The following is a 15,416-nucleotide window of genomic DNA, read 5'->3' on the forward strand; positions in this document are numbered from 1 at the left end:
TTTTGAATCAGTGGACTTCAGAGCCTAAGTCCATAAATGTGCTGCCTAAGCCCCAAGGCTTAGAAGAATTCATATATATTTTCTATGATATGGAATCAGCCAATATTTATTTAGTAGGATGTGGGAAGAAGTTGAGACTGATCAAGTGAAGAAAAAGAGAGGAAGAGAGAGATGGCTTATATATTAGATATTTTGCATGTTTTTAGCATTCTAAATGAGATCTTTCCAACATGAAATGAAGACATGTTTTATAAAGGTAACCTATACTAAATATACTGAATATACTAAAGAGTGTGTGTGTGTATGTGTGTGTGTGTGCGTACATACCTTTATATATCTGTATCTATTGTCTGACTAGATAGATAGGTAGATTGATATATGATAGATAAGTATAATTTCAGTTATGTTTCTAGAAACTAGTCCAATTGAATTCATTTTCAGAATTTTATATTTTGAATTATTCTAGTTGTTTTTAAAAATACACTAGAGGCACAAATCAAGAAACAGACTCTTAGTTACAGAGAACAAACTGATGATGACTAGAGGGGGAGGTGGATGGGGGATGGGTGAAATAGGTGACGGGGACTAAGGAGTGCAGTTGCTGTGATGAGCACAGGGTGGTGTACGGAAGTGCTGAATTACTATATTGTACACCTGAAACTAATATAATACTGTATGTTAACTAACTGGAATTAAAATTAAAACTGAAAAAAACAGAAAAAAGAAAAGGAAATATGCTAGAAGTGTATCATTATTTGCACTGTGAATAATACCGTGTCAGGAGATTGTGTGGAAAAATAGATCTTTTGTGTGCCTTTATTCAATTACTGGCCCCTCTATTCTTAAGATAAAATGATATTTTTTTAAAAACAAACTTTTTTTGAGTGGAATTTCAAAGCTGGCTAAGCCCAATGCCCTCATTTTGCACAAAGGAAAAGGAGATTCGAACAATATGAAGACTAGTTCCCTAATTCATGATTCTAATTCTGTCGTGTTAGCCACTGCATACTTAGCCAAGATACACACTGAAATATTAAATAGAAAAAAACTCAACCACATTGTATTATTGACCTGTGACTACTGAAAACCATGAGTCAGTGGTTCTTGTTTAAATATTTCAATTTACAGCAATAAGCAAAGCTTGATCACCTGCTGTTGTTTGAGAATGATTAATAATAAGTATATTTTTATTACAAAGGAGCTCTGCATCCTCTAAGAGCTTTCTTAAAAGGTGAGTCAGCAAACACGTGTAATGGCACTTACCCCAGCCAAGAAAATAATACCATATCAAATGTTGCTTTTCCGCAAACACAGCCACCACAATGAGTGTGTGTAGGTAAATGCCTTCACAAAGCATCCAAAAGTAGTTACAGCCCATCAGGTAAAGATGAATGAACTGAGACACTTTACAACTAACCTGTGAGAAAAAAAAAGAAAGTCATCAATATTTAGTTGTTTATGAATTCAGTAGTCTAGTTTAGGTTAGTTATATAGAGACCTGGAATTTTCTCTCCTCTACACAAAATCTTATATACTGATGATTCAGATTTGTAAAATGCCAGTCTTCATCCTGATCTAATGGTACCTATAAAGTTTTTAAGCACTGACTCTAAAGATTTATAATGGTATACCTTCCAGGAAATGTGTAAGTTCCATATTTATTACAGTTAGTGGATGTGTTTTTTCCAGATACATTTTTTCATGAAAAGTGGCCAAAATTGAAAGTCTTGCATATTACTGCTACCAATGCAATTACTTAGTAAATAATAATCTAATGGGCCCATATTTTATATGGGGTTGAGGATTTCATGTAAGTAAAAAGAAGAAAAAGTTACGGTTTCCTTCCTCTTTTTCTGAGATCCCCACTTTCTCTTCTCTATTCTTAAAGAGATCAGAAGAGGAAGGTTCAAATACAGGGTAAAATAAACATGAAGGAGTAAGATATATATTTTGCTCCCTTAGAAAGGAGAATAAATTTAAAACTCTCCCAGAAATATATGGCCATTTACTCTCCACAGCTCCCAATTTCTAGTCTGGTCAATAAATATTTAGTGGCAATTATCATTATTTTTGAAATAAATTTTTTTTTCACTAAAAAGAAAATTGGAAGGGAGATACACTAGAAAATAGATATTGGGGTTCTCATAGAATAGTAATCATGACATGTGCATATTAGTTAGCTTAAAATATTTTCAATATGTTATTTTATTTAATCTTTAATTCTGTGTGACATAATTTATCACTAGTCACTTATTTTACAGATAGAAAACTGAGTACTGGAGAAGTTAAGTGATTTGCTAATATTCATACAACATCAATCTAAGCTATACCCTGAACACAAGTCTTGTAATTCCAATTTTGTTTTCATGATTATACACAATGCCTTCTGCCCGTAGGACATTTATAAAACCTATTCTTCCATTAAATACATTGGCAGAATGCATAACATTAAACTTTAAAGTATCTTGATGTCAAACATCACGTTATATTAACAAAGTCTTCTCAAGGGTAAAGTGAGTTAGTTAACTATATTTATATAGAAATAACAGACTTCAGCTTCAAATTTTTATCTGGTATAGTTTTTAGACGTGCATATCCAATTGGACTTCTTACTCCTGATTTCACTTAAAAAATTCATCTATAAGCCACTATGATAAAAAGAACTTAAAACATGCTTCAGGAAAGCATTTTTATGAAGGGCATTGCTGATATAAACAAACAATAAATTTTCCAAGAATATATTAAAAATATATTAACAGCCTGCAATTTGTACGTTAAACACAATATCCTTATATCTAAATGTAAGCTTTAGAATCTCTTGCTCTGTAGCTTCATGATGAAACTTCTCATCTCTTTGCTCTAGAGAAAGTCACTCTAAAGTGGTAGGCCATTGGCCAGTTTTTTTATGTTGCTAAATCTATCCCAGTGTGTTTCCTCACCTAGTGACATTAGAGTGGAACATACACAAGATTAAGCAATCCGGATACACATGTGCAAACAATGCAGGGAATTTTAGGATTTTGGAAATTACCCTAAAACACACGTAAAACACATAGGAGAGTATTGTTTATTGGCCCACTGAGTGAAAATTCCTTCCCTTCCGTGATTTCTACTGAAATCTAGTTACTAATCTATCTAGTTACAACTAGATAACTTAATCTTTCAAAAACCACTTTATGTACACCATATATATATATACATACCCCTCCACAAATCCATATCCAAAACTGTAGTATGGATACTATAAACATTATGAAAGCAGATAATTTTAAATACTTGAAAATATGCTTTTATTTATGCAGATACTTTAAGTATAGCTCACATATGCATATAATTTGCATAAAATATATACACTTATATTAGTAAATTTTAGTTTGTGTTTTAAAATATGGCTTTTATATTATGACAGTCTCTGCGCTTATTTTTATGTAGCTATTGATACTCATCCTAAAAATTGTGCTTCCAGAAACAGTCCCCAAAATACAGAGAACAAACTATGTATGGTTACCAGGGATGGAGGGTAGAGGAGCGAGAGATGGGCAAATTGGGTAAAGGGGAGTGGGAGATACAGACTTCCAGTTATGGAATGAATAAGTCATGGGAATGAAAGGTACAGCATAAGAAAATATAGTCAATGGTATTATAATAGAGATGTATGATGATGGATAGTAGCTACACTCGTGGTAAGCATAGCATATAGAGTTGTCGAATCACTATGTTGTACACCTGAAACTAATGTAACATTTTGCGTCACCTACACTTCAGTAAAAAAAAAACTTAAAAGAAAAACAAATTGTGCTTCCAAAGGGATTATAAGGAAACAACTTATAAATATTTGCTGAGATACTGAGGAGCTGGTAGAGTCCTTTAAAAAAAAAAGTCTCATGTTAAGGAACTTTAACATTACATAGGGGATGTACAATTCATTTTCCCCGGTTTAATTAACTATTTAAAGTCACCTGATCCCAAATATATAATTTAATTAAAATTTTTCTGTTTTCATGCTTTGTGTTTCTAAGTACATCTGTAGTTAGTTGCTTTGATTGATTTTTTAAATTCGATTGAGTAAATGTTACATGGTCATAAACCCTTAAGTCACACCAGCAGGAGGACTCTAGCCATAAAATGAGGTGAAGATATGTATAATATATATAAATAATTGAAGCAAAGACATGTATTCCTCCTTTATAACTTGGGAAAGATTGAGATGTATTTACCTTTATAGATTGTAATATAGATACATATACTCTCTAGATGCCAGACCTTAAAATATATATGAGTATTTATACACATTTACATATATCAGGACCCCCCACCCCCTACCTCCCACCGCCACCTTTCACTCACATTTCTTTCCCTCTAACCTCTTGAACCTAGGGCACAACCTCATTTTACTTACAGGATTTGTGGCCACTAAAGCCTGGTTGTTGGCCACTGCAGTGAGATGAATGATTGTTACAATAGAGTTACAAACAAAAGAGAAAAATAGATTTTTGTGCAAGGTAATCCTTTGGCAACTTAGGCTCCTAAAAGGCAAGAGAAACCAAATATTTTATTTTTATTAATAATCATTCAAATAAGATACATTCACAATTCATAATAGCTGCTTCAAATCTGGAAGAATTATTTTTTTCTCCCCAAGATTGACTCATGATAAAATCTTAATTAGGGAAAACCTATAATTCCTTAAAAGAGAGCAAATGAGCTGCTTCAGAACAGGTAGACATTCGTAGGAATAGAAATTTGCCCATACAAGGCTTCTAAATAAATTTCTTCTGTGAATGTCTCAGCATGAGTAATGTTTTAATTTATTTTGAAAATGTAGAAACTGAGATTCAGTGAAGTTAATTGATCAAAAAATCCTACAGCTAATTAATTTTGAAAACTTTAGATTTGTCTGTCAGAATCTTACACAGATAATGTTCTTTTCATTATACCACAAAGGTTGTTCTGTTTATATAGCCTGTTTATGATTGTTTATGGTTGTTCAATTTATAGAGCCTCTGTGTGGTGGTAGTGATTATGCAGACCAACCATGAGAAAGATAACATTGTATTCAGAATAGATAAATTTATAAAAATATAGACTTAGAAACCAATGATGTTTGTTTGTTCAGCTTTACTGAATTTTCTTTCTAACTGGCCCAGCCATATGTAAGGTATAAAAATATTACCACTTGTGACTGGAGGTCCTCCTATATAAAACAAAATTAAAGAACTGGCTCATATAGAAATAATTATATATATTTTATATAAATATATATATTATATATAATATGTATAATATATATTCATATAGAAATAAATTTTAGGAAAAGTCATTATTAATGACAAGTAACACCATTCCTCGGATTGAATCCACATCTACTCTACCAGATTGTCTGCATATGACTGTATGCTCAAAGACCAACTCAAGTTCTACCTCTTTCATGAAGCGTTTATTTGAACACTTATGGGCAAAGTTTTAAACTAATAGAAAGGAATCCATTTCAAACTGAATACTTAATATCAAAACAAAACATGTATGTAGGGAGACAGGAATGATTTCATTACAGAGACTTAAAAGTTCATTTTGTATTTTTACAAAATTATGCAATTAATATGGTTAACCTAGATAACCCACCCTATTTAACACAAACTAATGACTTCTACTTTGGGAACTTCAAGGAGATTTTAACTTAATTTTATCACTGTATCACCTTATCCTAAATAAACCATGTGCCCAGGATATTATAGTTAGGCTGGGATGCCAAGGTTTTCTATATTTAAAAATGCAAAGTTTAAGCTATATTGTCTCTGAAATTTCTTTTTTTTTTTAAACTACTGCTGTTTTTTTTTAATGTTTTATTTATTTATTCATGAGAATCAGAGAGAGAGAGAGAGAGAGAGAGGCAGAGGCAGAGGGAGAAGCAGGCTCCCCGCCTAGCAGGGAGCCCGATGCGGGACTCGATCCCAGGACCCCGGGATCACGACCTGAGCCGAAGGCAGTCGCTTAACCATCTGAGCCACCCAGGCGCCCCTGTCTCTGAAATTTCTTCCAGCTATAGATCTGTGATTTTATATATAGCTTTAGTATTTTAAAGGATCTAGAAGTGAATTCCGTTCAAACCAGTATATACTGATTTTTCAATACATGCCTTCCACAGAAGTGGGTGCTATGAGGGAAACGATGAAAGACTTCATGACTGAGATGGCTCTGGGGCAATCAACTGAGCATAAGACAGTCATATACAACAAGTATGTGAAGTGCAGCCGGAGTCCTTCAAAATAGAAACAGCTCTGAGAGCTGCTCGTATTTTCGTATTAGAGAGTCTTTGATTTGACTTTGCAGTTTATGAGAGGTGTGAGAGGCAGGCAGGGATCAAACAAAATTAATGAATGTGAGAAGAGGTTTAGTAAAGAATATTCTTTTCAGATCATTTGTATCATGAATGGTTTGTTTTTTTATAATTGGTCACTCTTCACATTATGAACATATAAAATTTGTCTACATGGTCTTAGTTTTAAATGCCTTCCTTGAGCTTACTCTGTGTCTGTGGAGTGCCAACTATTGTCTAGGGGAAAACTGCCTACCCATGCAAATATGTACTTTTTTCATAACAGTATTTGAATAACTCAGCTACCACCATGGGAAAAATAAAATAAAAAATGTTTTCCTTAGCTGGGATATTTTGCCCTTTTCTGCTGAACACACTTATATTTAGGTTCATTGGTTAAGACATAATATATAAACAACAAAATTTCATAGTTTTAAAATTATGACCAAAACACTGGGAGAGTTTGCTTAAACAGCAAATAAGAAATGTTTGTAAAGAGTAAATTGGAATGAAGGAAAACAAACACTAAATAAGGCTTTTAAAAATAGCAATTCATGATAGAAGAGCCTAAAGATGAGCTAAGGAATGCAAAATGAGTAGCACTTATATTATGACTATTGGTGTTTGTAATATTCACATGTGCAAAGATTAAAAATAAGTAAAATGAAATGCTAACTGTAGTTAGTTGAAAACAATTTTAATTTTCTTTGTGTGCACTTAAACTTCCTTTCTCTTCTATGATAGTGTATATTTCTGTTCCTCTCAGAATTCCCACTTTTTCTGATGACTGCTCACACCTCAATCTGGTTTGAAAGTTAAGGACCTAAAAATGACCTAAAAAGATGTAGTTATTGTGAGTCCACCAGCAAAAAAGAAATTGCTTCTTACTCTCTTACTCTGTGATAAATGGATATATTGCATTTTCCCCTTTGAGAACCAAAATAATGCCATATTATGGGCAAAATTTTGAAATAATAAAATGAAATCCTATTACAAATAAAATATTTAATATAAAAACCAAACAAATACTTAGGAGGATACATGAAATCATTTCAAAACAGAGACATAAAGCTTATTTTGAGTGTTTTACAAAATATGGTCAACATAGATAACCCACCCTATATAATTCAAACCAAAGACTTCTGCTTTGGAAACCCTGATATCCAGTTTAGCTGTTCATATTGTTCTGTTGAACTGAACCATTGCAAAATAAATTCACTTTGTGTTATGTAAATATGTCCAACTATCTATAATACTAGCCTATGGGGGGAGTTTCTTCCATTTCTTCCTCCAGATTCTGTGCAACTTAAATGCAGACAGATGCTGTCTGACATACGTTTTCTATCAATGTCTAGTGGTAAAGATGCTTAAATTTTTCTAGTGAAGCATATTGTTTTCTCTAAACATATTCATTAACACATGTAAGTTCATCAGTATGAATAAAATCAATTGGTAAATGGAAACCAAAATACGTACTTGGTAAACACATTGGTTTGTTAACCCTAAAAACATCCAGGTATTTTTTCAAATGTTAACCTGAAACCAGTTTCACCTACTCTAAGTTTTAAAATGTGCTTATTTTACTAAAATACTAAAACAATTGTTTTATACTCTTGGAGAATGTTTTACAAAAAACTCTCTGGTTTCTTTATAAGTTATAATATCCCTTTCTATCTGAGCATAACCACAGAATAGAAAATGTGGTTTGTGGGTTTGGATTGTTTCCATTTCATATTTTTACATATAATTATTTTAGGATACTTTTTCAGTATGCAATTTGACAAGCAGAGTAGTAGAGGCAGTTAATGTAAGCATGTCAACAAACCATTATTCTTCATGTATAAGGTACCTATGTCTTTCAGTTCTCTTTTGGAACAATTAGGAGTAGGTAGCATCCAGTCTATACACATACTTGAAAGTGGGTTTTGAAACCTGGCCTTACCGGCCCCAAGTATTATGCTGCTCCATAGTCAAAGTTCTGCCACAGTATGAACAAAATACTTGCCTTTGTTTCCCATTTGGTTTTGACTGGAGATAGAAATTTCCAAACTACTTTCACTCAACACTAATCCTGAGCAAAACTAGTAACAAAAAGAGGAAATACAAGCAATATAAGAACTGCACAGGCTACAAAGTACTGCTTTCTTATGCTAGTGTATTTAATTTAATTTCTTAATGCTTAGCTCTTTTCCCAAGAAAACACTAACCATGTATCTGGGAGGAAAGCTCATGCCAGTTGGAACACTGCCAAAAAAAAGTGGGCCGAAAGCAATAAATATATTAAAAGGAAAAGCAGTATGGCTATCTTTTGTCTACTGAAGGGAGCACTGAGTTGATGGATTCACCTGGCTAGGTATGACACAAGGCGGATATAACCTCTATCAACAGCTCTCTTTGCAGGCTGATGGTGATCCATTTGGTCAGATTAGAAAGAGTACAAGAGTACTCTTGTACTTTCAAGCAAGGTGATCAATGGATGTCCTTCTGAAGGGAAATGGTTGCTTTTACTCCATCATGCTCCCTTCTCCCTTGTCCCTGCCTTTCACGGCTCCTCATTTAAGGTAACATATGAATATGGGCTGCATAAGGAATAGATGGGCACATTTTGTGTGGCCAGATGGTTTTCTCTCATGTGTGGGCTGCCCCATGCAAGAGCTCTTCCTGGTCTACTAATGGGCAGGAAACCAAGAGAAGAAATAGTCAGGTTTTCTGAATGCCTATGATTCTTACACTCCCCAAAATTTTAGAGATAAAATTCATAATAGTAGCTGCCACCATATATTGAGCTTTTAGAATATCGCAGACACAGAGATAAGTACTTCACATTCATTATGTCTTATAATAACCCCTTGAAGTGTCATTATCCTTTAATAAAATGGAATTTAAGTTGCTCGAGATTACAAACCTATTAAGTGATCTGTTGAATTTGCATGTTGAATTTTAAGAAAATGTAAGGCTTTTGTCTCTTAATATTTATTTAATCACATAACTATTTACTGATGCATAAGTAATATATTGTGCACTATTTCTAGATTTTGAGGAAACACTTCTGAATAATATAGATGTCATTCATGTAACAATAGAGGGTAAATACATAAATTACATCACATAATTCCTGATAGTGTTATATGCTTTTTAGAAATGAAAATAGGATTAAGAAATAGATAAAGACTGTGGCCAGAGTGAGGGGAGACTCAAGATAGAACTGAAACAGGAGCAGATAGGGGAGAAAAGCATTTCAAGCAGATTAAGAAGTTACCCTGAGTCAGAGTCCCCCCCCCCAAAAAAAATTAAGCTTAGAGTTTTTACAGGGCACGAAGAACAATGTGAATAAATGCATAAGGCAAGACTCTACATTGTTGTTTTTTTTTTCCTATTCTAAGATGAAGAAAATTAAAGAGCATAATTTACTAAAAGACTTTTTGATTCTGAAGCTCATACTCATTTGTGTTACATTTTAATGTTCTATTAGCAAATGTTAGCAGCATACTATCCAGTCATGTCTGGTTTTTGTTTTTCCTAACTACTAAAATGATGCTACACTTTGGAGAGTTTACTTGGCTTTCTCCTATTATATAGTCATATCTGTGGGTACAGTCTAACCAAATAAACTATGCCCATAAGAGTAGAAAACCAAATTGCAGAATATAGTATGACTTTGAGGAGGGAAATGTTATATTATTTATGTTCTCTATTTCAAATCATGAAATTTTAATCCATTCAAATGACTATCGTTTTAACCTCAAGCAATGGATCATTTGTTTTCTTAAAATGATTTGTCATTCTATTCCCATGAAAATTTAGTTATGCTTAAATAGCACTTATGTTTCAACCTGCTCGAGCAAAATAGATTACACTTATAAAGAAGTTGCATATTTATCAAAAATATTAACAGAAATATGTGATCTTTAACATTCAGTTATAACTTTAAATAATAAATTTTCTGTTTAAAATAAGTCCAAAATCTTTAATTCAGTTATTTACTTTATAATTCCATACCTGGGACTCTTCTCCATAAACCAGTAATAGCAATTATATTATAGTGGAACTGGTTTTTGTTAGAGTAAATCCATTAATTCTTGTACTACTCTGTTCTTATCCAAAGCTTTCCAACCAAGACTTTTCAGTCCTCACCGTGTTTAGTTTATGGGGGATGGATTTTTCAGCACATTGATCAAAATTCATTAATTTGGAAATAGACTGAGTATGATCTAATAAAATATTACATGAAAAACTATGGTTAATTAACCAATATTCAATGTTAAGCTGAAGGAACCCTGGGATGCATAAAGCAGAATAAAATATGTCTTAAAACCATACTGCATAACAAACTTACAATGAGTGAAATGTACCAAAGAGTTGAGAAAACCAGGATGATCCTGGGTAGGCACTGAGAGCTATGCTATTCAGAGACCACTTGACTATTTCTGAACTCAGCCATTGTCAAACCTCTGATGGGGCATATTTGCCAGGTTTTAAACAACTTATATAAGTGAAAGTTCTAATTTGCCAAAACAAAAACATCAGGATATGGTTTGTAGAGTAAGGCTTTTTGTTCTCCATATTCCTATGTAGGATTTCTTTAAATAGTTATCTTTGTTTAAAATTGATTTGAAGATTGAATCATGAACAGTTTTCAGGAGAAAATTCATAGCTTAAAGAAGAAAAACTATACTTTGTTCTAGTTCAAGAGATATATGAAGAAACTGGAATTGAGATAAGTGTTCACAATATTGATTGAATATATTCATATATGATCTAAGAAAAAAGGTGAGATTTGGATCACTTGTCCTGAAAAGTAGAAATACACGCATTAAAGGATTATTTTATTAAGAAAGTTTATCCTGTCAACTGGATAGATTTTTTGCTGGATTTTATTTAGGACTTTATCTCAACTACCTAGAAATTACATCATTGTCTATATAGTTGCAAATGTGCAACTTGGCTTTGAAATTACTTGGAATCAGTGTCTGAAAGATCAGCAAAATTAAGTTGTCAAAAAATAAAAAGAACCATTTTTTTCCCCATACAAGTCAGATGTTATATGTGCTCTTTTATGTGCAAGAAGATAGAGCCCTTTATCTGGGTTGAAAGTAAAAACAAGATTTGCTATGCTCTCAAATTTTAAACAGTAATTAAAATATAATTTATAACTAATTCTGGTAAAATTTATTTTTTTTATCTACAGGGTTGTGCTTTGTTTTTCTAAGGATCATTATGAGTAAGAGTCACTGCCTCTTAGGGCTTGGCAAATCCCAAAGCTCTCTCTGTTCCCCTCCCTTTCGGTTCCCTTTCTTTTTATCTCCCACTCTGATTCTTTCCTTTAATTGGCTCTAATATAAAACTGAAGTATATCTGGTAAATAGTGTTTTGAGTTCTCTGTTTCTAATTTAAAGCATGGATGAGTAGGAGACTTTTTCTTTTCTCTCTCTAAATAAAAATAACAAACAGCACCCTAAATCAACTTTTTTGTTTGGTTCTTGGCTTTTATTAGGATGGGTCAGTAACCCTGAATTAACAGAAAACAAAAAATGTTACCTCTACCGAAGACTAAGCAAGAGAGACTACAGTATGGGGAACTGGGGTAAGAAGCAGGAAAAAGATATTGGTAGCTTTTCAGTACACAATGATTTCATGTAAAACATCAACTCCTATAGGATGTTTCCAGGTTGGTGGGAAGAAAGCTAAAATTTCTGGTGCTCTTGATTATTTGAACGTGCTTTATTAACCATTCAATTCACTATTTTCTGAGGTGGTCTTGGTCTACCCTCAATCTACCTACAGAGCATCCTATATTGTTTTACACAGATTCTCCTACTAATTAGAATTTTAAGGAGTCTTACTCTAATGCCTTTCTTTGTTGATGGAGACAACAAAGACCAGACAAACTTAAGGGACTTGTCCAAGGTCATAGATAAGTCATGGGAAAGTCAGTTTTAGAAATAAGCTTCCAAATCACTTCATGCCTTCCATTCCTCAAAAATATATTAAGTGCCTACTATGAGCAAGGCCTTATAAGCCCTGGAATGTGTTAAAAAAAAAAAAAAGAGAGATGATTTGTGCTCTCACGGAACTAACTTTGTGATGTTCTTTCCATTACTTGCTGTTCAGTGGGTGGTTGTTTTTAGGAGATGGTGGTTTTACTGTTTTGGTAGATAGTTTTGAGGAGTATATAGTAGAAGTGTCTTAAAATCAAAGGCTACAAATTCTTTAATATGGTTTCAAGTACTGAGTAAGCTAGATGGTATCTTGTGGGCATAAAAAGTTTTATTATTTTTGACTAATTTACTTAAGCATAATTTTTTTCTGATATAATTATACTACTAAGTTGTTTATAAAATTTTTCATTCACTGTTTACTTATTTTTCTACCTGAACATTAAAACAATTTCTTTATAAATTTGATACATACAATACTAAAAATTATGTTCTTTAATTTTGTTTAAAAAAATTTTTTTTAAGATTTTATTTATTTATTTGACAGAGAGGGACACAGCGAGAGAGGGAACGCAAGCAGGGGGAGGGGCAGAGGGAGAAGCAGGCTTCCCACTGAGCAGGGAGCCCGATGCGGGGCTCGATGCGGGGCTGGATGCGGGGCTGGATGCGGGGCTGGATGCGGGGCTCGATCCTGGGCCCTGGGATCATGACCTGAGCCAAAGGCAGACGCTTAACGACTGAGCCACCCAGGCGCCCCTCTTTAATTTTGTTTTTAAAGTGCCTACTGATATAGTGTGCCTATCAAGGCTAAATGTTTATGTAAAAATATTTTAATGGACTAATAAGAAAAAGTGATAACTATGCCAATAATAGACAACGTTTCCAAATTAGACATTCCACTTAACACTGAATATATACTATGTTAGTCCTTATGCCAAATCTATGATATAGATATCGATAGACTAAGATGTGAAATTGAGGTTTACAGAAACGAAAGAAGTTGCCTCAGAGCAGGCGAATGACAGAGGTGGTACCTGAGACCAAAGGTGCCTGTCTAGAAAACATACTCTTAAGCACTCTCTGTGAGTCAGGATGTCTAGACATATAAAAAAGGATTTCGAATGCTATACATGGGTCTTAACTTGAAGAGGGTTTTTCATGTTTTACATAAAGCCTGAGAATGTATAATTTAAAAAATTAATTTGTAGTTTTACTTCTTTCTGTTCAAGTGCTCCATTTTTAAATGACAAAGTCAAATAAAATTACTAAACCAAGCAGAAAGAACACAGATTGAGAGGAAGTGTGGATAACTTGGTTAATTACTTAGAACATAAAGAGAATTAGGTGTTGGACTAGGTAATCTCTTCATTGGCTGTGGCTTACAATTTTTACCTATTGAAATTTTACACATCATTTAACCCCTATTTCAGTGAGATTATCGCTTTAGGAATCTTCTGATTCTGAGCCAGAATGAGTCTTTCCTTCCTCTGTCTTCCCGTAGCTCTTGGTACCGCCACAGCTTTTTTTTTTTTTTTTTTCCCCACTTTGTATTACTATTAGACAGGGGTAACGTTAGATGACGAGATAGTGGGCGCGGTCTCTGTGCCTACATGATGGATACTGTCCAATGACGCAAGTAGAACCTCTTTCTTACCCTTTATTGAGAGATTGCTATACGCCAGGTACTATGTAAGTCTTCTTTGCCCAGTATTTTAAACAACATTATGACTCGTTATAAGGAAACTGAGACTTATTGAAAAGCAGAATCAAGCTAAATCCACACTATTAGTAAGTGGTGATGGCAAGATTTGAATATATCCCACAGTTTTAATTACTGTATGACACTATCCACTAACGTTTCTCATGGTAAATCACCATTAAAGATTTTTTTAAGTTCACTAGAGAATGAACAGTTAATTGTACTTTCTGCATAAAGTTTAAGCAATGTAATTAATTGAAAACCTTAATTTTTCTTTAACGTAGAGGCCAAATTCCATATATCGGCAAGACACTCATTTGCTTTAACAAAGTTTTGCCCATGTAGCATGCTAGATATCATTTATAAAAGCATGGAAATTTTAGCAAATAATAGATACACGGATTTATTGCATATAGTAATCTCAATTAAAAAACTAGCTTTCTTTCTGAAAAAGATAAGGCCTATTTATATTGAAATATGAGGACAATATTTGGGGCAACAAGAAATTTCTAGCTTCTCTTTTAAAATGTGGTATGTGGGGGGCCTGGGTGGCTCAGTCAGTTGAGCACCTGACTGGGTGTTGACTCATGTCATGATTTGGGGTTGTGGAATGGAGCCCAGTGGAGGGCTTTGCACTCAGCATAGAGTCTGCTTGAGATTCTTTCCCCAACCCACTCCCTCCCCTTCCACTCCTCTCCCCACTCACACTGTCTCTCTCTAAAATAAATAAATAAAAATCTTTTTAAAAAATTAAAAATAATAAAATAAAATAAAATGAGGTATGAGTCTATAGATTCTATCTTTAAAGCTAAAGTACTTTGCATATATATACATAATTGCAATTTAAAAAAATGTTTTTTCATAGAGGAAATAGATTCTAAAGTTTTAAATTTTAAGACTTCAAACAAAAATTAAAATTACTTGTATTGATTGAATAGTATTTGCATTTTTAAATAAAACATACCTAAATACAGATATAAAAATACTGAACCAGATATTCTTGAAATACCTAATCAATAATAAGGTTTTTCTGTGTAGATTGCTCTTAGATTGCAAAATACTTTCACAAATGCTAACTTCCCTGATACTGAAATTATGTATTTTGATGTAAAAAATATTAATTCTTTCATTCTAATTCTCTTTACTAAATTACTGCTCATTCATAGACTTGGGTTTGGAAATAGCATTATAGAACATTAGGACTAGCTATGAACTAACCCAGTATGGGAATCCCCCATTTCAAAATTCCTGATAAATTGACATCTAATTTCTGTCTTGAGTGACAGGAAGGTCAGTTGGTCAATTGGTGGTTCATTCTGTTTTGTTTAGCTGTCAGAATTGTTTATATTTTTTAATAGAGCCAATTTTTTTTATGTTATTATATAAATTCTATTCTCAATTACAGTCATTTGGATTTGAAGTCATCTATTATGCCCCTATATTTTGTCTTTTTCTGGTTTAACAT

General features: G+C 33.2%; 1 protein-coding gene across 1 annotated transcript in view; it reads right to left on the reverse strand.

Annotated features, from left to right (window-relative positions):
* CALCRL (calcitonin receptor like receptor) overlaps nucleotides 1–15,416 on the reverse strand; it is a 42,657-nt gene that overhangs the window by 12,966 nt on the left and 14,275 nt on the right. The window contains exons 7-8 of the mRNA XM_021702911.1: nucleotides 4,400–4,526; nucleotides 1,264–1,417 (exon numbers count right to left, since the gene is read on the reverse strand). Coding sequence (XP_021558586.1) covers nucleotides 1,264–1,417; nucleotides 4,400–4,526 — 281 coding nt within the window. The remainder of the gene's footprint in view (nucleotides 1–1,263; nucleotides 1,418–4,399; nucleotides 4,527–15,416) is intronic.

Source organism: Neomonachus schauinslandi, chromosome 3 (genome assembly GCF_002201575.2).
Source record: "Neomonachus schauinslandi chromosome 3, ASM220157v2, whole genome shotgun sequence".
Taxonomy (NCBI): domain Eukaryota; kingdom Metazoa; phylum Chordata; class Mammalia; order Carnivora; family Phocidae; genus Neomonachus; species Neomonachus schauinslandi.